The sequence below is a fragment of the Triturus cristatus genome, chromosome 3_2 (genome assembly GCF_964204655.1).
Source record: "Triturus cristatus chromosome 3_2, aTriCri1.1, whole genome shotgun sequence".
In the NCBI taxonomy this organism is placed as follows: Eukaryota; Metazoa; Chordata; class Amphibia; order Caudata; family Salamandridae; genus Triturus; species Triturus cristatus.
Window position 1 is genome coordinate 28,522,793 of NC_140584.1, and position 25,424 is coordinate 28,548,216.

Sequence of the window (25,424 nt, forward strand, 5' to 3'; positions counted from 1 at the left end):
GTCGACAAAAGTCGAGAAAAAGTTACTCAAAAAATTACCAAGGGGTAGCTCCCTCTGGATCTGCGCAAGGCTGGTGCGGAAAAAGAAATAACTGACGTCAGCGTGCAGGGGCAGCGTCTAAGTAGACACGCAACGTCATTACGGCAACTACGACGCCAACGACAGATGAGGAGCCGACCGACGCCACCTATCGACGAGCAGTGGTACTGCTAAGAAAAATCTCCGGATACAGTCTGACACCTGGGGGTAATTCTAAAGGTAAGGAATCTAAAACTACAGTCTCTTTCAGATTATCTTGTTCCCCATGAGGTTTTCAGATAATACATTGCTGCTTCAGATGGAGAGCATGCCAGCAAACTGTATATGATGGCATATGGGACCAATTTTAGAGCCCGCCTCACTGCTCTCAGTTAAAAGAGGTGTACATAGTGAGATTGCTTTGTTGGAGCACATTACCATTGCACTGTTCAAATTTCAAATGGGCTCTCAACCCTTTAATTGAGGAGTCTTTAGATGAATAACTGCGTCATAAAAAGGTTTCTGGAGCAGTAAGTCTGTCACCTTGTTTTCCCATTTGCACAACCATGAAAAGGAACATTTTGCTATTTGGGATTTAATTATTCTAATTAGTCTGCTCTCCCAATATCTGGTACCACATGTCCACCAGCTACTCTTGTAGTTGTATTATGTGTAGTCGGGCATTAGGTATTAAAAATGCATGACACAAAGCCTAGAATGGAAGATGCTTGTCAGACTTACAGATGAAGCGATGAGCTGAATTAGTGGCATTTTAGGACTATGGAGGACAGTCTGTCCTCCAAAGGACTCCACAGTCACAAGTGTCTAATTTACTGGGTCATTCTCAGCAATGATTTTTCATTACTGATCTGCAGTTACTTTATGGCGAGAAGAAGCCTTGGTCAACCACTCATTTACACAAAGACAGATACCAAATCCCTTGCATCTCTGAAATGCTTCTAACATTACCACTTGAAGAATGCCATGGGAGTGGTTTAGCACAACCAGCCGTATCTTAAATTGAAAATGTTGATTCCACACCATGAAGTGTGAGATGTCCAGTGCTTTATTATCATTTGAGTAAGAAAGTATGTGTCTTTCTGATCTCTAGTGGTCAAGCATTCTCCTTGTTGGAGTGGGTAAATCTATTGAAGCTCCAGCACCAACAGCTTTTTCACACGTTACCTGTCTCAAAGTCTAACCCTTAGAACCATTCTTTTTGTGTTGGAAACCTCTGGTTTGCCTTTTGCTTTAAAAACATCTAAACCTCCTTCAACAGTCGATACAGGAGTAGAGTCTTAAATTCTCAAGTTGGGATTTTGGGCAGAGGTCTCAGGAACTTGAGTGTGGGACTATTCTGTTGAATATCTAGTATTACTTTTCTTGTTATACTCTGCCATGACAGAAGATGAGATATTATGCTTTAGACCAGTGTGGTGCTTAGAGGTGGTGCCAGAGCATGGATGCAATTAGGGGGTAGTATGCTGTCTCCAAGACAGCAAAAAGTTACTGACTAGCCAACCTAAGGTTTGCTACTGCCCTTATAATTGTTTTGCTGTTGGTTCTATTAGTTTGCCCAGTTTTCAAACAGGGCAAACAAAAGTACTGATGGTGTTTTCTCCCATACGACAGGAAGATCTAAGGTGAAAACCTCTACTAGAAGGCTCAATTTAATAGTTTTCAATTGCTTTTATCAGTAAGTGTGATAAACAAATAACACCCAGGGTTCAGTAGAACTTTGGTCTAGAAATAAAAGCTGACAAGACTGTGCTTTTCGACAATTTTTGTTCTGTGAAGTGCAACAATTATCTGGCTAAATTACCTTGAACAGCATGATTTGAAAGGTTCTGGAATTCAACATCAGGGTCAAAGTCCAGGACCTTGAAATGGCGCATTTTCTTCTGTGGTTTTTAACTGAAGGAGAGATTAGGGAAACAAGCCTTTCTTAGTGAAATGTAATATAAGCTTGATTAAAATTTGACATCTTAAAAATTCAGAACATATTCCCTCTCATGTCGTGTAAATGTTTTCGATTAACAAAAAAGGTTAAAAAAAATGAAATTTTAAAATCTCTTTTTGGATACTGGACATAGGGGGAACATTTGCTGTTCATAGAAAATAAAATTGAGTTTGGAATTTGGGAACTGTATCGATGGAAAGGGATGCATCATTATTGCTTCATTATTTGCAAATCTACATTTTGTGTGCATGTATAAAATGTATTTGTTCAAAACAATCTTGTAGGCTCTAATTTGAGCTCTTGATGAAAATTACAAAAAATTACACCAATGTGTTTCTTAGTAGGCAGCAACACATTCCTTAATGGTAAATTCTGAGAAAACAGTTTCTTCACTGGGCAATTTACCTAGATCGCAAGTTCTACAGATGAAGTCTGAAATATGAATGCAAAAGTGAATAGAAACCAAGGCTCAAAAACTCAGAAGAAGGCTTTGGACCTGTAATGAAAGTGCAGTCTCCAGAAAATATACACAATCTGAGTAATAAGTTATGCACTTTGTATTGAGATAATCAGTAAATAAGAATCCTTACAAAGCAGGTGGCCATGTTCATTATATACTATACACAAACTATGAACAACTGGGATCTTTTTGGTGGCAGTTGTTGGAGGTACAAAGGGGCAAAATCAACATTTTAAGATTCGATAATCCTGTAACTGTGCGTCTAAATTTCCAAACATGGCCCTCAGCATCCGGATGAATCTTTAATGCCAGCTGGTCAAATGGAGATTGAAAAATCTTCTTCCGTTCTTCTAGGAACATGGCTATCTCTCACCACTCAGTGTATAAAGTTTGAAATGTTATAATATAAATGTTCAACAGTGGTGGATCGGCTGAGGTTGAAATGTAAAGCAGCATATGGCTTCTAGCAAACACTGTTCACAAATGATCTGGTGCCTGCTTTGGTGATGGAGCAGTGGCAACTACAACAGTGGAGACTGGTTTGGATGAGCCAGCTGCTGTGACTTGTTGGAGATGAGTGGCGGGCACAGTCTGAATACGGACCTACATCAAATAAAAGAGAAGTCATTCAACAAAACTCAGGAATAAAATGTAAATTCACATTAAAGATCAAAGCAGAAATTTTAAAATTGCTTCTTTAACAATTACAAATGCATGTCCTGTGTGTTTCTCTCTTCAAGTATGCTAAACACAAAGAAAACATTACCAGAACTCACTTACTAGCCAAAGACATCTCCAGTACACAATAACGCACTCTTCAGTCATCCAATCTACCACCATCCGTAACCACTTTTGAGCCTTACCAGTGACGACTACACATACATACCTACAGTTCCATCTCTCTTTACTTTTACAAAAACTCCTTCCATATTTGCTTTTGACACCAGAAAAAGGCAAGAGAGGTCCTCTAGTTGAGAATACTACCTGTAGTCAAGGATTCCTTCAGACTATCCACCGCCAGACATCTTCTGTATCAACTTTCCTGACTCAACAAACAGGTCCTCTTCTGCAATCAGATCAGGCATTCTAGCTTTGCTTAACCATTAGAACAAAATCTGAGCATATCCTTTTGCATTTCAAACACTAAAATACTCACACATTTTGAAAGAAAGAAAGGATTTTAAAGAATTCCTCCACATCAGCACATACCAACAGGAGACACCAATTTAACATACTTTTTTCCTCATCTTTTCCCCATACTATCCATTCTAATGACGTGGATTCTCAGCGGCAGCATGATTGTACTAAAAATACCAGTCACCCAATTAGAATGGGTTAATGTATGTATGTAGGAATAGTATGCCACACACCTACAAATGGCAACCCACAAAAAAGAGTTACAACCCAGTGCCCCCTAACCATAAAAGAAAATATCAATCAGTTTTTAACATAAACAATATGCTCCACTGAGGCTAGTGCCTTGTAACAAAAGTGATATACCCCATAATTTGCTGAAAGTGCCACCCCCCTCAGTTTGTAAGAAAGGAATGTACAAAAGACAAAGCCAGAAAAAAAACGTATTGTTAGCTCCAGCTATGAGATTGCAATCTACATAAGCATGTCTTGCAGTTGTGTATAGTTTGAATTTTACAAGATGAACAAAGTGTTAGAGCTTTAAAATGTGCCATCTATTAAACTACAGTTTTCAGGTAAAATGTATGCTGCATAGTGTTCATTTGAAGTAGAGTTTCCCAGTTAGCCAAATGATATTCTCAAGTTACTTCAGCCATTTATTGTTCAGTAGATGAGTAAGTTTGTTTTACTGTCAAAGGCATCCCAACAAATCAGAGTACTCAATGTATGCTTTTCACTACCATCCACAATTTGATGTATCGGGTTATAGGATATCAGTTAAGGCCACTAGTGGTTCATCCTTAAGGGGGGAGCCCCCCCCTTTTGGCAAACATGAAGGGTGTCTGTCAGGCTCAGCAAAGGTCAGAGTGACAGACATTCTTCATGTTCAGATCAGGCGTCCAGGCACTGTACATGCGCTAAATGAGCAGGAGCCTGGCTCCCTAAGCTGGACTGAAGGTTTAAAGGCACTGGGGGTGTGACTTCCTCAGCCCAGCACTTAGGGGCCCTCTCCCTCATGGCGAGGGGACGCATCACCAACAGACTCAGACCTGGGCGCTTCAGTTTTAAGCCTTGAAGTTCCCAGCAAAGATTTCCATCAGTGACGCCTCATCAGAGTGAGGTGTGGTCAGCAGTCTCCCTGATCCCATTCCACTCAGTGATGAGTAAGGGACTGCCACCTCCACTCATTGGCTGAAACATAACAAGGTCAGCCAATGAGGAGATGGCAGTCCCAATGCTCCAGGAAGCGCCAAAACTTCTATCTCACCACCCAAGATCAAACCCGTGGCCCGGTAAGTTTTTATTTTTTTAATGTTTGGTGCATGCGTGTGTGTGTGTATTTGTGCATGTGTTCTGTGAATGGGTGTGTGCACCCTCACGAATGGATGGGTATGGGTGAGTGTGCATGTAGATATGTGAGTAAGTATGTGTGCGTGTGTGGCCCACCCAACCCCTTGCTCGAATTTCCAGCCTCCACTGGTTAAGGCTGCTAATGGGAACAATGCAAGTCTGACTCAGCAATAAGGAGCCAAAGGTTTCAAAATTAATTGTGCATGAAGACAATCTATAAAAATGTTTTTAAGCTTCAAATGTGGCTTGCTGAGAAGGAGACTGCATCCATATAATAGACCTGGGAACAATTTGGAATCCGCTTTATTTAGGGCAAAGACGAATGTTTCGGACACATAGGCAGACGAGAAATATTTTATTCCAAAGGTAATACCTCTGCATCTGGCTTCTAATTTGGAGACATGAATCTTCCAATTTAGTTTTGCTTTACAATAACTCTTAAGTAAGCTTAGTTGCTAACATACTCCATGAGAAATTTATCAGCCATTCATTTTAAGTGTAGGTTTTTTGACACCCAAAGAAATTTTGTTTTCAACAAATTTAAAGTCACCAAGTATAACTGCTTGCTTCATGATAGTAAAGATGGGCACATCAAGGTAGGGATGCTCAGTGCCAAAACAACTGGAGCTGTGTCACAGGGTGGTAAATTAAGGCACGGAGGAGGTATATGGAAGGGATGGTGATGAATTTCAATAGTTGGTTTATATGTAGCAGCATACTATTCCTGATCTATAGCCTAACTTGGCTTTCCTTGTGCACTCTGCTACAAAGATGCTACTTTCAACATTTATATTCCATGTGACTGGTGATCAGTTGACACTGTGCTGATTTAAATACCTTTTTTACTCTCTTCTATCTCTGGACATTGTTTTTTCACTGGTGACGAATGACAGATTGGGCCTTATTGTCAGACTGAGCACAAAGGTTGGTACAGTCTGCCCAATGAACCTGCGTTTGATTTAAAGGCCGTTTTCATTTTCTTTTCACATTTGGGATTGCTGCTGAAAAGCAATGACAGATTCCATCAGAGCAGCATCCTAACAGTCAGTAATTTTTGGATATCAACACAGCTCGGTTGCTTCACCGCTAAGTATTTTCAGAGGGTGGTGTCATGGCGCAGGAGGATTAGTACCACCGGAGGCCACTATCAATAAAAAAATGATTATAGATTTAGCATGTGGCACAATAGCCTTATTTGTGTCTGGTAGGAAAACCCAGCTTGCTATAATGTGGATGCTGGTAAACTCTACGTACTGGGTTACATTGCTTTTCAAGCAAGCAAGTTGCTGTGATATGCACACAAATTGTTTGCATATTTGAACAATAAAACATATGTCCTTCAGTGATATGTACACATTCAAATGATTGTACAATAAAATCTCAAGTACTCTTTCTTCTCCATTTGTTTCCCTCTTTAGGAAACTCCACTGGCTCCCGGTACAGAAGAGATACCAATTCAAGCTGCTGACCCACGTACACAAGGTTCTACACAACCAAGGACCTCCCTACATTATAACCATCACCTGAACTTCTACCAATCATTGAGAAGACTACCATCCACCTCCCTTTTACTTTCACATATTCCCTGCATCTACTGAAGCAAAAGTGGAGGACGCTCCTTCTCTCACATGCAAAGTCCTGGAACAGCCTCCCCACGCACCTCTGGACAATCACCTCACTTCAGGAATTCCAAATGGTCCTCAATGGCTGTTGTAATACATCACCGGGGCCTGAAAGTGACGGAATACCCTATTGGATGATTAGCTGTGCTTTATAAATCCTGATTGATTGGTCTGTGATATGAATACAATATTTAAAAAAATATCAAATGGAGTGCTTGTAGTATACTGAGTTACTTAATTCATATTCCTTTTGACACTGATTGAGACTACAGTTGTTTGAGATCCTCCACTAAAACGTCTTAAAAAAGGAGCAAACCTCCAGTTCCATACAGTAGATGGATGGGGGAGTTTTGACCTCGACGAAACCTATAGAAACTGGCACAACTGCCTGTAGACAGACATAAAAACATTTTTCAGCACTGTTTGGGTTCGGAGAGGAAAGATATCTACAGAACACTGCAGCATTTTGTACTGTGGAAAGAGCAGGGGGATATTAATGAATTTGACAAAGCTTTTTTGAGGATTGAAGGGAGGCTTAAACTAACTGGAAGAATTGATTTGGATAAATACTAGTTTAATACCCAAGCACAAATGAAAGGAGAATCCTTCAACAAATTCTTGTCTGCCCTCAGTGCACTTTTAAAGGCTTGCAATTTTGGTAAGTGGCAGACGAACTGGTTAGGTATCAAATCATTAGGAATGTTTGTAGCAAGAAGATCCAAGAATAACTATGGATGGTGGGCGATACCAAGTTACAGGATGCGATAGCTACTGCTAACACCACAGAACAATCTGAAACATGGACGAAGACCGTAAATTAGGATAGAGATGAGATTAAGGGTGCAAGTGAGTGCAGTGTAAATTAGCAAAACAATGAGTTTTGTCAACAAAAGGGAGGGCAAAGTGCTGCATGTTTTAAGTCTGGTAGTTTGAGTCATTTGCAATCATAAAAATGTTGTCCCACCAAACTGTGAGAAGCTGGAGCAAGTTTGTTGGAAATCGAATAGTCCCAGTAAGGTTAAAAGGAGCAAAATAGCTGGTGTAATGGAATAAGATGAGTGCAATTGTTCTAAGGATGCAAAATGTGATGTGGGAGGGCAAAGAGATGTGATTCTGACAATAAGGAAACAGTTGCTAAAGAAACAAAAGCCAAAGAACCTTTCATGTGTCAGACATGCATTCTGGGAAGGACGTTGTCTCTTATGGCAAACGTTGGATCTCCATAATCAATTATCACTAAGGAATTATTTTTGAATGAGTTTGAAAGGATGATGAACATGAAGGAGCGTGAACTATTGAATTTCATGGGGGAAGTCTATCATGGAAGTCAAATTGATATAGATTGATTATGTTTTTTATCTCAAAGACCAAATAAAGTTTATATTGATTTATTGATATACTAGGGTTCGGAAGAGTGAACCTGAGATTTAAAGACTGTCGTGCTGATATTAAGATAAATGAAGCGCTGAAAGGTAATAATGTTCCTATATGGAAAGCTCAATGGATGCTGAGAATAGTTCTGAACCCAAGAAGATTTATATGCGCTAGCTAGACTAGAAAGTATCAGAGCGTTTTACATAAAATGAAAAACATAGAATAATGTAGCTTTACATATGATGCTAGGCACTTAGATTCAAGAGCAAGCATAAAGACGAAGAGAATCATTAGGTAAAAAGGGTGGTTACAATTAGAGCAGCATAAATTAAAGGATTTAATGACATATTAGACAGCTGAAAAAAACAGACAACTATCACAAATGGTTGAGCTATAGAGAGAGTGAGCTTTTGGAACATAGTTCAGTTGGAGGTATGAGAAGAAGCGAGTTGGAGATTCTCAGAGTTCTAGTTCTTTCTGCATTCATAAATTTGTTGTCTAGATAGTTGGGGGTATGTGTGTAAAGAACTTTGTGGGTGATGCAGGCAGTCTTGTTAATACATCTTCCTTCAATGGGAAGCCAGTTGAGGATCTTGAGGGCTGGAGTGATGGGTTCAAACCATTTAACACTTGTTATGAGCCAACCGTCATATTTAGAACTGATCTAAGGGGGGCAAGATGAATTTTCAGTGTCCTTGTGAAGATGGTGTTTGCATAGTCTAGAGTTTAAAGAGGACTAGAGATTGTACTACCTTCTGTGAATCATTGGGGAATGTGTGGTTTAAATTTTCTTGAGGTGTTTTAGTGTGTAAAGCGCTCCTTTGGCTGAGTTTTTGATGTGATCCTTTAGTGATATGTTTTTCTCCAGGGTGATGTTTTTTGACTTTACGGAGTTGGACCGTGTGAGAGAACAATTTAGAGCATCCAGGTTCTTGAGCCATTCTTGGATTGGTAGGGGTTTACTTTTAGGGGAGAACAGTATTAATTCAGTTTTGTTGGGGTTCAACTTTGAGTGTTTTGTAATAAACAAAGTTTGTATCTAGATTAGTGTGGTGGTTAGGTGTAGGGTGTCAACGGGTAATTTGATTTTGTAGTAGAGTTGAGTTTCATCAGCATATAGGTGATATTTTACCCCCGTTTGCTTCAGGATGATTGCAAAGGGTTCCACTAAGAGATTGAAGAGAGCAGGAGAGAGAATTGAGTCTTGAGGTACACCAAGAATAACTAGTGTGGGTTTGGGGAGGCAGGAGTTGATTTTAATTTTTGCGATCGGTGTTGAAAGTAAGATGTGAACCATTTTAGGACTGTACCATCAATACCAGAGCAGATTTTTTAAGTGTCTCAAGAAATGCTGGGTGACTTTCAGTGTCAAAAGCCGCTGATAGGTCAAGTAAGATGAGTAAGCATTTGCCACCTTCATCTAAGGATCTGTGGATGTAATCTGAGATATTGAACATGGCAGTTTCTGTGTTACAGCATTGCCTGAATCATGATTGGAAGGTGTCATGGAGGTAGAATTCCCCTATATGTTGGTTATGTTGTTGAAGAATGCACTTCTCTATAGTTTTGGCTAGGAACGGAAGGTTGGAGAAAGGTCTGAGGTTGTTGAGATAGTTAGGGTCTGACCCTGGTTTTTGAGTATGTGTGTGATTTTTACTAGTTGGAGTGAGTCAGGTACACACCCTGAAGTAAGAGACGTGTTGATGATTGTTTTCCAGAATGGAGCAAGGTTGTGATTTGTACTATTGTGGATGGTAGGGGATCATTAGTGTGGAAAGTAGGCTTTAGGTTCGCAATTATATTGAAAACTTTGTTTTCTGTCATGAGCTTGAAGTCAGACCAATTGGCATTGTTTTTCAGTTGAGCGAGTTCATGGTTGTCATTAGTTTTATTCAGGTTCATTTGGTCATTAGTTAGCTCAGTGGGAAAATTTAGAAGGGATGGCAGATTTGTGACTTGGATGAAGGATTGATCAATTTTTGCGACTTTATAAGTGAAAGAAGCTGGCAATTTCTTCACAGCATTCTTTGGTGGCTTGTTATTTTGTGTAGTGGTATGAGGGTGGTTTGTCGTTTAACAATGTTGAAGAGCTCCCTGGGTCTATTCTTAGAACGGTAAAGTTGAATGCCAAAAAGAGGCTTTTTCGCTAAAAATGTGCTTCTTATATGAAAGCTGTACAGTTCTAAGTAGTGCTAGGTGCACTGTCGAGGGGTTCTGTCTCCATGTCCTTTCCGGCTGTCTGAGTTGTCTCCTCTCGTTACGATCTGAGTACAACCAAGATTTTGACTGGATTGATTGTTTTAGTTTGAGTGGTGCCACCTGGTTGAGAACCTCCGTCATCGCTGTGCTATAGCGTGCGGTGAGCACATCAACGGTAAGAGTGAGAGGGTAATGCTGTGGTTGGGCACGAATCCTGGATTCCAGTTAGTTATTGGGACTTGTTTGATGTTCCTGGTCCAGTGCTTAGGTTTATCAGTTAAGGCTGGGTATCGATATTAAACAATGTAAGATGGTTTGACCACTCAATGGGTGAGATGTATCTGAGAGAGACCAGATCATTTTTGGTGATAATCACATCTAGAGTGGAGCCTTTAATATGTGTTGGTTCATTGCAGAATTATTTAAGGTCATTTAATTTCAAGAAGGTGGGTGAGGTTGAAGCAGGGTCTAGTTTTACTATAGAATGCCCCAGGCCCATTCTGTCCAATTCTGAAGCATTAGAGTCTCAAATGTCCCTGCCAGCCCATAGACAGGGTTGTCCTAAATTGTCCACAGTGCCTTGAGCGTCTACAGAGGTAGTAGGCCTCATGCCCTTCTGTAACCTCAGATGTATCTCTCCTTCGAAAGCCAATTACCTCAGGTCACTGCCTTTCTGATAAAAAAAGTCCCCGCGCCCCTGTCCTCTGCCTGCACATCTTACTGTATATTGAGATCATGACGAGATAAACAGGAAGCATCTGTCATCTAGAAGAACAAGATGGGCTAGGAGTAGAGGTGGGGGCTAACCGCAACTTCTCACCTGATGTTTTGCCAGCTTTGGAAACTAAGACAGCGACATGGCTAAAAATAACCTATAACATTTTGATAAACTTTTGTACCTTTCTGTCACTTCTGCTTTCTTAATTTTTCAAGACGTGATGCAGATTGTTTTCGATAAAATGGCCAGATTTTGTTATGTTATGCGGTAAAGCACTTGCTAATGTTTTGATTCTGTGGTCACAATTTTCTCATTTCAACTGTATAAAAGAACTGTCCATTGACCAACTCATTAATCACCTCGTACAGTGTCTTTCACGAAATGGTGCTCCCAGCTAGCTGATTGATTTATTGATTGATACCTTATTAGATAAGGTTATATTGTCTCATTGCATTTAGATATTCAATTTCTCTCTCTCTTTGAATTGCTGTGATTTAATATTTGCTAGTTTGTGCATTTTTATTCTTGATTATTGACGTATCTTTGACACTTGGTACTTACTTGTTTGAATAAAGTACCACTTCTGACTCTATTCCTGCTTCTCAGAGTGTATCTTGTTATTACAGATAAAACAGTAAATGTCGGCTCCAATCTGGTAAAAAAGCCACACTAACATTTGGTGACCAACAAAGGGATCTCCAGTCTCTCGAGAACGGGGCTTCCCCTGCAGGTGGAGTCTGTACCTCGCCGGCTCTTCCTGCCTGAACCACCAGACACACACAGGTAAAGTCAAAGAGCTTTTTGTTCATCTCTGCCTGGCCAGAGTGAGTGTGGTGTCTGGGTCACGGGTTCATTGGCCTGTGGGTGTCATACTCCTTTCCCGGTGTCCTCTCACACACTGTAACCTTGCCACGTCCGAATTCCCTTTTGTTAAACACATGCAAGCAGGCACCAAGCCAGGGCTTATTGTAGGACTTGTCGAGGCAAATGGCTTGTGGTTCTTGGGTTTCGCGTGCATGATTACACTTCGCATTTCAGTATTTTTTACTTCATATCACATGCCTACAAAGCACGGGATCGCCTGTCTAATTAGTTAAAAACAGGATAAGGAGGGCACACAGTATTGTGTCACTAAGCTTTTGCAGGTCTTAAGAGTTGGGACCCCTGAGGTTTTCACCTGTCCATTCTATGGTGACAGGCAAGGGAAAGGCACTTAGTATTGTGACCTTCAGATTTTGCAGATGTAAAGGGTTAAGGTACTGAAGCTTTTTGCCTGTTTAACTGCCGCCACAGGGAAAGGGGCGTTCCCACTAGCTTGTCGCAATTGCACTATCTTGCATCGTTTCTGTCATTGTAGACAAATAAGAGGAATTGCTTCAGTTTCAAGTTCAAGAGAAAGTTATTTTATTGCTATTTTCTGACTCCTCAGAATGTATTAATTATTTCTTTCATTCTGTCTCTGACAAATTATGATCATTGTGTAGGTTGGAAATGATTGCTTTTTTCAAAATAAGTTGTCACCTTTCAAATAAGCTGCTTTCTTTCTCTTTTGGCAGCTCATGATTTTTTGGTTTCCGCGTTTTCAAGTGTACTGTGCTTCCTTGCACAATCTGTGTCTTGTGCATGGACACAGTGTTGCGGTGTATGCTATTGTATTTTGTGATTCAGATGAGCGAGATATAATCCAGAACTTCCAGTTCCCTTCGAGAGCGAAGAACTGGTTTGGCGATGTGAGTGAGCTCACGCCTCACACGCAACCTGCAAGACTTTTGTCCTGCCATTACTGACCGCCGGCGTGGGCCGCGCTGCCTGGGTGCTTCTGTCTAAGTGCACAGCGGTGTGTGGTCGTTGCTCTCTAAGCCCCCCACCCCACGTGGCCCCTGGAGGCCGGTGTCACTGGTGTCAACATGGAAAGTAATATAGTCTCACAAAAACCCTAAGGATGGTATTAAAAAAATTAAGGAGCTGAACTATATTTATGAAAAGATTAGGAACAGAACAATTGCTGAGGAAAATGAGATCAGCACATATTGAAGTCCTATCAAGATCTCATACAATTACAGACTTTCTTCCACCTTCATAATCGCAAGGCACCAAGCCAATGGGAATAGAAGTAGAAGAAAAAGGAAAACAAAATGGCGCAGAGGAAGAAAGAGAAAATGAGGAAAAACAACAGAAGGCCCAGATGGAATCAAATGAAGAAAAGAACCAACTAGCCATCTCAACCTCGAAAGACCCAATTGGACAACCCCAATTGGATCCTGGAAAAGGAAATTACATCCATGACTTTACACTCCCTGATATAAGCATAAATCAATCTCACTTTTATGTGAGTTTTTTTGTGTCCCAAAGAGACGCTGGAAATGTTTAACAGTACTTTAAGTAATCCAACAAATGTAGAAGATAATCTATCCCACTCTCCAGTTTTTCCGTTTCTGTCCCAAGTCCCTATTGATTCCTACTGCAAACAAGAAATCCTATTGAATGCCTTTTTCACCTTTCAAAAGATACTTGAATCAATTCTGCTATTGGTAGAGAACTCTACAATATAGACCATCTACTGGAAATGCAATCGACAATGTAGTAATATCTAGCGGACCATCAAACTAGCCTCGGTGGTGGAAGATCATAATCTAAAACAAGGCCAAGGGAAGAGCCAGAGATACAAAAAATAATTCAAGACACAGAGGAAATAGAATCCTTAAATGAAAAAACAACAAATATTGACCCTAAAGTAGATAAGCCAACTGGAAATGTTATGTTATGTTATGTAAATTTGGATTTGTTGAGCGCTTAATACCAGAAAGGTCTCTAAGCGCTGTAGAAGAAGAGTAGCGTAGAAACTTAGCAGTGCACTGATCGCTGTGTTAAGCCCAGGCTTCTGTAAACAAGATGGTTTTTAATTGTTTCCTGAAAGGGAGAAGGCGGTTTTCAGCCCGAAGTTGGCTGGGAAGCTTGTTCCAAAGAGTGGGAATGACGGAGGAGAAGGCCCTCCCTCCTTAGGAAACGTAGTTGAAACTGGGACAGTTAAGCAGACTCCCTGTGGAGGACCTGAGTAAGCGCCCTGGCACGTATTTTGTGAGACGCTGTTTGATATATGAGGGAGCTTGGCCATAAATGGCTTTATGGGCGATACACAGGCCCTTAAATTTAGCCCTTTGTTTCACAGGGAGCCAATGAAGGCATTGGAGAAGAGTCGAGGCTCGAGTGTGTCTTGGTAATTTGAAAATGAGCCTGGCAGCGTCTTTCATTGCTATCTGAAGTCTTCTAACCAGGAAGTCCAATGTACAGGGAGTTGGCGTAATCAAGACGGGCCAAGATAATGGCAGATACAATAGTTCTCATGGTGGAAAATGAGAGGATGGGGGAGAGCCTTCTTAGCAGTCGGAGAAGTGCCACACAGGTGCCAAAGACCGTGGAAACTTGGTTGGCCAGGGTGAGTTTGTCATCTATTTTGATGCCCAGGCTTTTAACCACCAGGATCGGGACAGGAGCATCACCCAGCTCCTGGGGCCAGTACAGGGAGTTCCACGGATTGTGGTCATCTGACATTGCCAGGACTTCGGTTTTGTCAGGGTTAATTTTAAGTGAGTTGGCCGTCATCCAGTTGACCGTAAAACTTAAAATCTCTTTTGCCCTGGATTGTGCTTGGGGAGAGTTCTCAATGTGGAGAATGAGCTGAGTGTCATCTGCATAGTTAAAAATCTGGCAGTCCATAGCCGACAAAGCCTTGATTAACGGGCTGAGATAAATATTGAACAGAAGAGGTGAGAGTGCGGATCCTTGCGGGACTCCACAGGTAATAGGGCCTTTCTCCGAGACCCAATCACCCATCTGGATTCTTTGGGTGCGATCTGTCAGAAAAGAGGTGACCCATTGTAAGACAGATCCCTCCAATCCTAATGAACGTAATCTGTTCAAGAGAATAGCGTGGTTGACCATGTCGAACGCTGCCGACAGGTCGAGAAGGACCAGCACACAAGGCATCTTATTGTCGGCAATCAGTCTGATGTCGTCGAGGACAGATAGCATCACCAGTTCGGTGCTATGATGAGCGCGAAAGCCTGCTTGTCTGTCCCCCAAGAGGTGATGATCTTCAAGGAACCCGGAGAAGTTTTGCAGCACATGCTGTTCAAGTATTTTTGCGAGGAAGGGAAGTTGGGAGATGGGGCGGTAATTCTTCATATTGGATATATCCGCACCGGGTTTTTTAAGGAGGGGGGTAATTCTAGCTTCCTTGAAGCAGCTAGGAACCTTCCCTAAGCGTAGGGAGGCGTTGAGAAGAGCAAGGATGTCGTGCTCAATTTCTGGGAATGCAAGGTTGAAAATGCTAGGCGGGTAGGGGTCAGCTGAGGAGCCTGATTTTGTCTTTTTGGCCAGGCCTCGAAGGGTATCCATTCCGAGGAGTGAGAAGGAGGAAAGGGAATCGGCCGTAGTGACCTGCGAGTCATCCACTGCTTTGGGTAAAGGTGTGCAGGAAGAGTTGCCGATCTCCCTCAGGATGTCCTGGATTTTCTTTGAAAAGTATGTGAGGAAGTTATTACATTGTTCCTTGCTGGGTGGGGTAGTCTGTGATTGTTTTTGACTAAGTTCCTTCATGATTCTAAACGTTTCTTTTCGTTTATTGGGGGCAGACAGTATCCTGTTTTCATAGAAGACTGCCTTGCTACGCAGCAGCGCTTTTTTATATGAGGCTAGTTCTCTTTTGTAATCTGCCAGGGCCTGCGGATTGTAGTTTTTTCGCCAGAGTCGTTCATGTTGGCGTAAAACTCGTTTGGAAGTCCTGAGTTCTTCCGTAAACCACGGGGCACCTTTGCCTTTAATGCAAATTTTTCTTTTCTTTTCCGGAGCCACTGTATTAATTGCTGCACAGAGTCGGTCGGAAAAGGCAACGGCCCCACCTTCTATATCGTCCTCACATTCTATGTCAGCTGACACCCACTTTGTAGAAGGGAGATCGTGGAGGGCGTTTAGCAGCGTCTGGCCTTCTATTTTGGACCAGGTGCGCACGAGTTTCCAGGCCGCAGTGGGTGGCATTGTATGTTCAGTAAGGGGAAGTATCAGATGAATACAGGAGTGGTCTGACCAGGGACATGGGGTGACTTCTTTAAGTAGTAGAGAAGGGGTGGTGGACCAAACTAGGTCCAAAATGTGTCCCTGCACATGAGTGGGAGTGGTAATTAATTGGGAGAAGCCGAGATCGGTGAGGGTCTCTTCTAATTGGCGAGCCTGAGCCTCCCTAGGTTGTTGATCCCAGTGAAAGTTAAAATCTCCTATTACTAGGAGGTGTTGAAAGCGTGAGCGGAGGTTGGAGATAGATTCGATTAGGAGATTGGTAAAGTTGGAGGGGCATTTGGGGGGGCATTTCGGGGGGCGGTAGAGCATGGAGATCGTGATACTAGAGGAGTGATGACAGACCTTAATTGTCAGCATGTCAGCCCCAGCCAAAGTTTCACCAGATACTTTCTCTATCCTTAGGTGTTTTTTTAAAAGGAACGCTACCCCTCCTCCTCTTTTACCAACAGGGCGGTTGTGCCAGAATATATCATAGCCAACTGGGAGCGCCGCCAGTATAGTGGGTCCAGATTCTTCATCTAACCAAGTTTCGGACAAGGCCAGGATGTCTGGGGTCTCATTTTGTAGGAACGTGAAGATTTCAATGTCGTGCTTTTGGAGGGAGGGAGGGAGGGGAAGAAAAATAAGGAAAAGAATAAGGAAAAGATAGAGATAGTGTACTCCCTACGGAAATTATTTAAGGCGGTAACAGTAAATCAAGAACAACCAACATCATCAAAAGACATTGGAGGGAAAACTCTCCTTAATTACCCGATCTTTAATTTGAAAAAGAACGAAGTATAACGGATCCATCAACAGAGATAAAGCCAAACGAGGAGTTGGAGCAAAAGTCAAGTTCACTAAAGAACTCCCCTACCATAATGAAAGTAGTGACCATTAAAAAAAAAGTAAAAGGGGCAAACGAAGATTTGCAAAGAAAAAAATACGGAAAATAAAATTTGAGGGACTCGATAGCTCCGCAAGAGACGATAAAAAGGAAAAAGTGACTAACAGGAATAAAGAAATATGTTCCCTTGCCCATCACCCAGAGCAAGTTATTATAAGTCCACCTACTAGTCAAGACCCTCCGCAGGAATTAAATCTCCTGGTATCTGAATTTAAAACCATTGGCTCAATTAAGAGCAACCACTGCCAGCAACAGTCTATAAGTTATATAGATAAAAGTACAGTGTCAACAGCACAGACCGACCTTCAAATTTCCTCTAATATGCTTGAGATAACTGACCTTTTTCCACATCCTATGATCCACTAAACCAACAGAAGATTTTACTAAGAAGCCGGCCCTCTTTACCATTGCTTACATCACCAGAGATAAAATTGGTGACTTTCCCTGATAGTCTGTACAGCAATATAACCTGAGTGGAATTCTGGTCTAATTTGTGATTCCAGCTATTGTTTTGAAAGAAAGTGAAAAACTACGTAAAAAGGGTTTGATGTAATAACGATAGGAAACAAACCCGTGCCAGAGCCTCGAAGGAGGTCTAAAGTTAATTACCAGACCACAAAAATGTTAAAAGAACACTGGGACAGCCTGGGACTGCCGGATAAACTAATAATAAACATTGAGGACGGAGGTAGACGGATATAGAATCAAGATGATCACACAAGTAACATTCAAAATGATAACGTGTGGTCATGGTTATCAAACAACTTAATATATAAATAAGCAAGAAAAGTCTGCCAAACTTCCTTTTTAACAATAGCTTCACCATCGTCTCATGGAACATAGCGGGTCTAAATCATGTCAAGACATCCAACCCTCAATAGTTTGCCTACAGGAAACTTGGTTAGTAGATAATTTTGACACAAAAAGGTTAGTAGATAATTTTGACACAAAAAACTACTTTATCTTTAATACTCCCGCTACAAGGACCAGACGAGGTCATTCAAAGGGAGGCTTGGCTATCCTGCTATCAGAAGATCTAATCTGGGACTTTGAAATAATTCATCTAACTAGCCCTAATGTTCAATGTCTTAAATTAAAGCACTTAGTTAAAAATGCTCGTTTTAAGCCAGTACTTCTGTTAAATATTTATGTTCCTCCTGGGTCTGAACACGACACAATACTCTTAAATTCATTTGACCAAATAGATATCTCCCTAGTTTCAAACGAGAATGCACAGATACTCCTAATGGGAGACTTCAATGAAAAAATCTCAACTTCTTTACTGTATGAATTTCGGAATTCCAAACTTGAAGAATCTTGCTTTATTCCAGTGGCAGTATTCTTCAGAGCTAATAAAAGGGAGAAATTATATTGGAACAAATAAATGAATTCAACTGGATAATCTTAAATGGGAGAACGAGAGGAGATGTACCAGGTTCATACATCCGAAAAGGTCCAACAGGGCTATCTATACTGGACTATGTCATCAGAAGTTACAACATATTCAATATATTTTGCAGCTTCTCTACACAATTTGTCCAAAGCAGTGACCACGCAATACTTCTTCTAGAAATAGACCTCCATCTTCAGCTAGCTTCTGCATGGTCTCTATCACATGGTAGGGGAGAGGTAATACTCATACAAAAGCCAGCCCGAATACTTTGGAGCAGCGAGAACCACAAGCAAATTTCCCCAAAATTACTAAGATTATTGAGATCCAGCTGCATGTGCAAACCAACAAGAGAGCCAATCCAATCTCTAACTTTGAAACCTTTAAAATTCTGATATCTACTACTATGCAGAGGAAGCCTCTTTCCATTAAAAATGAGCCATTAAAAATAAAAGATCCGACAGTAAACATCCTTTCTAAGAAAATAAATCAGCTGATCAGGTTGCAATTTGCGAACTTCTCTCCGGCTAGGAAAACCAAAATTCCCACCTTGAAGAAAAGACGAAAAAGGCTCCGCATGAAAACTGGATAGATACTGAGTAGGACTGCAAGAAGCAGTGTGTGTCAAAAAATCGAAATCTTTTTTGGGATAAAGTTGCAGAAGCTAGTGGAAACAAAACACCAATGAGAGCAACTCCAGTCCCACAAAAATAAAGGGTCACTTATTTCTCCAAATCATACGAAAAAAATCTACCATCTATTGCTATTGGGAAATCTCTATGCAATGGAACCGACAGCGAGACCGACCAGCAGATAAAGTCACCTACTGATCAGCAAATTGCCGTATACATAAGGAAAGCGAGATATACAGCAGCAATGGGACCAGACAGGATCCCGGTGAAGGTCCTAAAAGAAAACATCGAAGAATGGAGTAAATTCTCGGCCCCTCTATTTACGTACTGCTATCGAACTGGCCAAATTCCGAACTCATGGTCGGGCAGTATAGTGGTTCCTCTTTTGAAAAAAAGGTTCTTGCTTTTCCCTGAGTAATTATCGCCAGATTGCCCTCCTTGATGCTACGGGACAAATATTTGTGGCCAGCGTTTTGGATCACCTGAACGACTGGGACATAGCTAGGGGGGATAATGTCGCTATCCTGCAAACTATTATCAATTAATATGTAGTTAGTAGAGCTCAGGTAGTCTATTGTTTATTTGTGGATTTCTTTACAGCTTCTGACAAGGTGGATAGGCATTCCCTAGGGAGAAAACTACTGAAGTTAGATGTTGTTGTAATTTTGCTAAGAATAATAGTAGCACTCATACAACCAAATGGTGCAAAGTACAAATGGGAGGAGATCAGGGCTTAACTCAAGAGATTTTCACGCAAAATGCCTCAAGCAGGGATGTTTACTCGCCCCCCTTCTCTTTTCACTATTCCTTGGCGATTTACCAGACTGTTTCCAGGAGGTAAATAATTTCCCACCTCAATTAGCATCACAAAAAATCCATCTTTTAATGTATGCTGATGACATGGTTTTATTTGATTTAACCGCAATTGGGCTGCAGAGTATTATGGAGGCTCTTTTTAATTACGCTGTGGAAAATTTTAAGAAAAAATATTTCAAAAACTAAAATAGTACCATTTAAGGGCAGGAAAAAAGCTATACCTTTTACCTGGAAACTAGGAGGAACTACAGTAGAAATAGCATCTACTTACATTTAGTTAGGGAGAGTTTTCTCTCAGTCCACTGGTACTGTTTCGCACTTTCAACGGACTGAATTAGAAACAGTATCCCATGCCAGTGCTATAAAAAAATGTATTTATCTACTGGGAGATCACATTTTTTAGCCCTCCTAGAAGTTTACCGAACAAAAAATTACCCCTATCTTAACATATGGTGTAGAATATATTCCTATAAATCGTTGGGATTTTTTAAATCTCAAGGAGGGAAAACTCTTACATATGCTTACTACTACAAGCCAAGCCACTCCCGTTCAGGCACTCCGATTGGAATTCGAGGTAGTGAGTGCATACGCGAGAGCTATGGCAATCCTTATCAGGTGGGCTTACAGCATACTACATGCACCTGAAGGTACATAAAGAGCAATTATACGTCAACAAACTTTTAAGGCTGATCCAGGAGTATATACTTTTAAAGGCAATTTAGAGATCGTTTTAACCTTTTACAAAGTTGGTAGCCGAAACTCTTGAAGTTCTTTTTGATAAAATCAACTCAGAGGCTGAGGTACGACATGGATAAACTTTATTGTCAACAGTTATCGCATTACAAGCTCACGTTAGCTAGGGTGGAGTATAAAGAGATCCCAAAATATTTGAAAAATAGCTCTTACTGTGCAATTGGTGGTGCCACAGTTCAGACTCTGCACATTTTTTTTGCAGCATCAGAAGCAGAGAAAATGATCAGCCAAATGACAAAAAAAGCAATGTGCAGGAGCCAACTTGGAATCTTATTAAAAAAGAGAAATCCCACTCCTCAGGATAGAGAGGCCAGTGGGGTTTGGTACGCAATCTGTGTGTAGCTAGATTATCCACCGGAAAGGAAATGTTACTTACCCCCATAAGCACCTGTTCGCAGCATGTAGTGCTGTAGTCACATGCTCTGCATACTATTGCCATCTAGTCTTGGACTCAGATGTTTGCCACTGGTTTTTGTTCCAAGATGTTTTTCGAGTCTTGTGGTATGGGGATTCCACCCTTAGTTGACAATGCACATGGGCATTAGCTAGGTTGTTACATTTTGTTTTCGCCCAGCGGGTTAGGGAACTAATGGAGCAGAATGTAGGATATTTAGATGACCATGAGTGAATGTGTATAAAGAAGAGAAAATAGTCTGCAGCAATTACTGGTTTCTGTGGAGGTGGGTGGCCGCATGTGAATGTATAGCCTTACACGATAAGAACATCTGCTTGCAGGGTAACACATTCTGTTCGTAGCACGTGTGGCTGTAGATACACATGCTGTGCAAAAACTGCAAAGCAGGGTTTCCTTACGCTGTGGTCAGCCAGTGGATGGTGCAGATGTTTAAAGCAAAGTCCTTAGAACCATTTGATCAATGCTAGCTGGTTGGCGAGGTAGGACGTCCACACTGTGGTATGTTTAGTGAATGTGTGTCGAGTGGACCATGAAGTTGCCTTGCAAATGTCAGTTATAGGAATGTTACTCAAGGAAGCCAAGGGAAAGAGACATGGAGCTCAATAGTTTGGTTCAGGTGGAAGGGGGATTATAAATGTGTGAGCTTCAGGCCCTCTCCTTGGAAGTCCATAACAGAGTTGTCACTAGAACCAATCCAAAGTTCCTTCTCAAACACCTCATAGGGATGTGATAGCGATAAGGAAGGTGACTTTTCAAGAGAGCAAATGTAAGGGACAAAACTGTAGTGGTTGTAAATGAGAGCCCATTAATTTAGTAATAATGACATTAAGTTTGCAGAACATGGCAGGCGGAACTCTATGTGTGATAACCAGTTTAAGGCACTCCATGAAAGCCTTGAAGACAGGGATCCTAAAAAGCGATGACTGTTCCCTGTTCTCCATGTATGCTGCAATGGTGGCCATGTGGAGGCATATGAAGGTGTAAGCTGAATTTGACTTTTGTAAGAAAAAGAAGGGCAAGGATGTGGCGCAGTGGCCAAAGCTGTTGGAAAGCTTTTACTCCGACTTGGCTAGGCGTTACTGAATTGAGGGTGGACCCTAAGAGGAGCTGAATCTGAAGGGGAAACCGCTTTTACAATATGGTTTTTACCGCGTTGTACCTTTACCATGCATTTTTTTATCACATATGTTTTTAGAATGCATATGCTTTTCCCTACAGTGGAAGTGGTAAGGGAACTGCACACAATCTACATATTTCACGACTACACCAAAACATTGCTTATATATAATCAATGCCTGCTAAAGACATAAGTTGTAAAAGCATATACGTTCTAAAAAAATGGTGGGTACAAAATGTGTGGTAAAGGCATGCCGAGTATTTCCCTGCGTTGTTCCATGATACAACCATCTGAAGAGGTTGGTGATGGGATTCAGTGGTTTTGATGGTATATTCCAATCAGTGAAGGAAGGAGATGGGGTATCAGTGTGCGCTAGAAAATGCTGCTTGCCAGCTTTTGTGATCAGCCAATTGCTGAGATAAGGAGAGCATGTGGATAGCCCCGCTTTCCCCTCCCTCTTGGAGATGGGCAGCCACCACAGATAAGGATCTGATGAACACAGTAGAGGTCATGCTGACTCCAAATGGCAACACTGAGTTGGTAATGTTGACTACTTACCATGCAGCGTAGATAGCAGAGGTAAGCGGGATGCATGGGTATGTGGAAATAGGCTTCCTTCAAATTGACAGCGGATTTGAAGTCGCCTTGATGCAGTAGAGGAATGAAATGGTGTACAGTAGTCATCTGTAAGTGTTCGGACAGAAAGTACCTGGGGGCCTGAGGTCCAGAAGAGTCTCAAGTAACCATCTTTTTTCGGAATGAGAAAGTAAAAGGCGTACACCCACTTGCCGTTTGTGCTGAGATGAAAGTGGTTCTATGGCGCCCTTGAGGATGACCGCCTGAACCTCCTCTTGAAGCTGGTGCTGGTGTTCGGGGCTGAAGATGTCTTTGCAGGGAGGGATATTTGGTGGGGATGAGGTGAGTTTGAGGCAATACACGTGATTTATGATGGAGTGAACCCACGGGTCGAAGGTGACCTCTTCCCAGAAGGGAATAATTCCCTGAAGTTTCCTCCTCAAAGGTGACATGTGGTCAGGGGCGATGAAGGGCAATTCAGTGTTTAGAGGTAGATGGTATTTTAGGGGGGCGTGCCCCAGCCTTTGCCACAAAAGTTATTAGAGCAGAAAGAACCGCATGTGTAGCCTCTGGAGAGACGTGCAAACGTCTCTGAGGAAGGAGAAAAATGAGGTACTGGGCGACCAAGTCTTTCCACAGTGAAAACAGTGTTTTCACATGTTTACTGTCAGGATATGTAAACTTCCTTTCAATGACTAAGCAGGGCTAGCAATGCACAACTGCTCTGCCAGTCTGCACTTTTACTTGGGGGACCTGAAGGGTAGCACAACCAGTGCTGCAAGCCCTGGAGTACCCCTCTAACCTACATGCCCTGGGCACCAGGGCACCATATACATGGGACTTACAGGTAAGTTAGCCATTTCCAATTGGGTACAGCCAATTTAACAAATACTCAGGGGTCCGGGCGCTGGCACTGAGGTCTGAATAGCAGGCCTCAGTCCACTCCGTGTTGAAAAACCAGTGGCATCAGTAGAAAAACTTGGGGGTGGCCATACAAAAATACATTTTCTTACAAAGGGGCTGTGCTCTGGGGAGAGACACAAACTGCAGACTGTGAGGGTCAATCGAGGGGTATTTCATGTGAAAGTGATGGCTTTTTCTGAAAGGTGACCATTCCATCCATCCCTATGACTCTACATCCTCAGGAGTCGTTACGGAAGGGATGGGTGCCCAGAGGGTTGGGGACCCGGACTTCATTAATGGACTCCGAAGAGCATTGAGGAGAAGAAGATAAAACGGCTGATGAGGTGTTTTTCTTTTTTAACAATAATGGTATAGGCGAAGATCGGCTCCTGGAATGTCTAATGTGTCAAACCCCGGAGCTGCCTCGAAACAGGTACGATCTGATGGTGGAGAAATTCTAACAGTGGAGAACATGCCCATGCTCCTTGCCACTAAGAGTGAAGCCCAACACTAGATGGAAGGAGTATGCAGAGCATATGTATCTACAGCCATACATGCTACGAACGGAATATGTTTATTACCATGTAAGCATCTATTTGTAGCGTGCAGTGCTGTAGATTCATATGCTTGGCATACTCCTGCCATCTAGTGTGGGCTCGAACATTTACAACTTATTTTTCTTCCAAGAATTTATTCAAGTCACAAGGTATAGTGACTCCTCCTATAGTCTGTGTTGTGCATGATCATCGGCTCTTTTGTTAAATTGTTTTTAGCTCATCAGGTGAGCTTAGGATAGGAGCAAGAAAGTGACAGAAAAGATGAGCATGTCAGTTAAGAAAAGGCAAAATATTAATAAAGAAGTTAATACATAAACCATTAACTTCTGAGGAGGAAGGTGGGTGCATATTATTCTACAGCACTACACGCTACGAATAGATGCTTACATGGTAAGTGACATATTCCATTCGTAGCATGTGTTGGCAGTAGATACATATGCTTAGCACTGAATGTAAAGCAGTGCTCCTCAAAAGAGGTGGTTAGCTGGTGGTTGACGTAGATGTTTGAAAAAGTGTTTGTAATACAGCTTGCCCCACTCTAGCCTGTTGATTAGCTTAGGTATCAACACAATAGTATTTTGCGAACGTATGTGGGGTTTTCCATTAAGCTGTTTTACAGATATTCGCTAGTTGTATGTTTCCTAAAAAAGCCAATGTAGCTCCCTTTTTATGTGTGGAGTGGGCCCTTGGAGTATAGGAATTGCTCTCTCTGCTTTGTGATGAGCCTGAATACATTTAGCAATCCATCTGGCTATTCCCGCTTTGGATATAGGAAAACCTTGCTGTGGTTTTGTAAAGTAAAGTGTCCCTTTTTGACATGGTCACCCCCACTTTTTGCCAAATGATGCAATTTTGACTGAAGTGCACTGGGTTTCTGCTAACCAGGTGTCTAGTGCCAGTGTTCTTTCCCTAAAACTGTTCAATTGTTCCCCAATTGACAAGACCTTTAGCACCCCTGTAATCCCTAGTAAATGATAGCCCTGGTCCCTAGGGCATGGGTACTAAAGAGGGCCCCTTAGGGCTGCAACATGTATTGTGCCACACTAAAGGACCCACCACCAAACTCATGAAGACTGTCATTACAGGCTGCGTAAAATGGTGCAAACACTGCACAGAACACAACCGGTGTGCCATGTCCACCAACACTGCATGCACTATATGTAATTCACCCTTACAGCCCTAAGGCAGGTTGCATTATTTTATATATGAGGACATATCTGCATGAGCAGATATTCCCCTTTGCGGTCATGTTTGATTGCTAAGAAGTGCAATTACAGAGGGAAGCATTCATAAGTTGATGCACTGGTCATTATGAATTCCCTACCTACATGATGGCTTCACTGAAACCTATGGTGTTTTGTATCAAACACCTTGTCTTACTGAAGTACTGGGTATTTTAGTCCCAGCGGTGCAGGGGCACACACCCTATGACTTCTGGGTTTCACCCTGTTCCGGACCTACAGAAACA

At 41.8% G+C, this 25,424-nt stretch overlaps 1 protein-coding gene across 1 annotated transcript in view; it reads right to left on the bottom strand.

Moving 5' to 3' along the window:
- Positions 1 to 2,519: 2,519 nt before the first annotated feature.
- The window catches only part of NFRKB (nuclear factor related to kappaB binding protein), a 627,787-nt gene continuing 604,882 nt past the window's right edge, over positions 2,520 to 25,424 (bottom strand). The window contains exon 26 of the mRNA XM_085647204.1: positions 2,520 to 3,041. Within this exon, the coding sequence (XP_085503330.1) occupies positions 2,916 to 3,041 (126 nt within the window). The 3' untranslated portion in view covers positions 2,520 to 2,915. The remainder of the gene's footprint in view (positions 3,042 to 25,424) is intronic.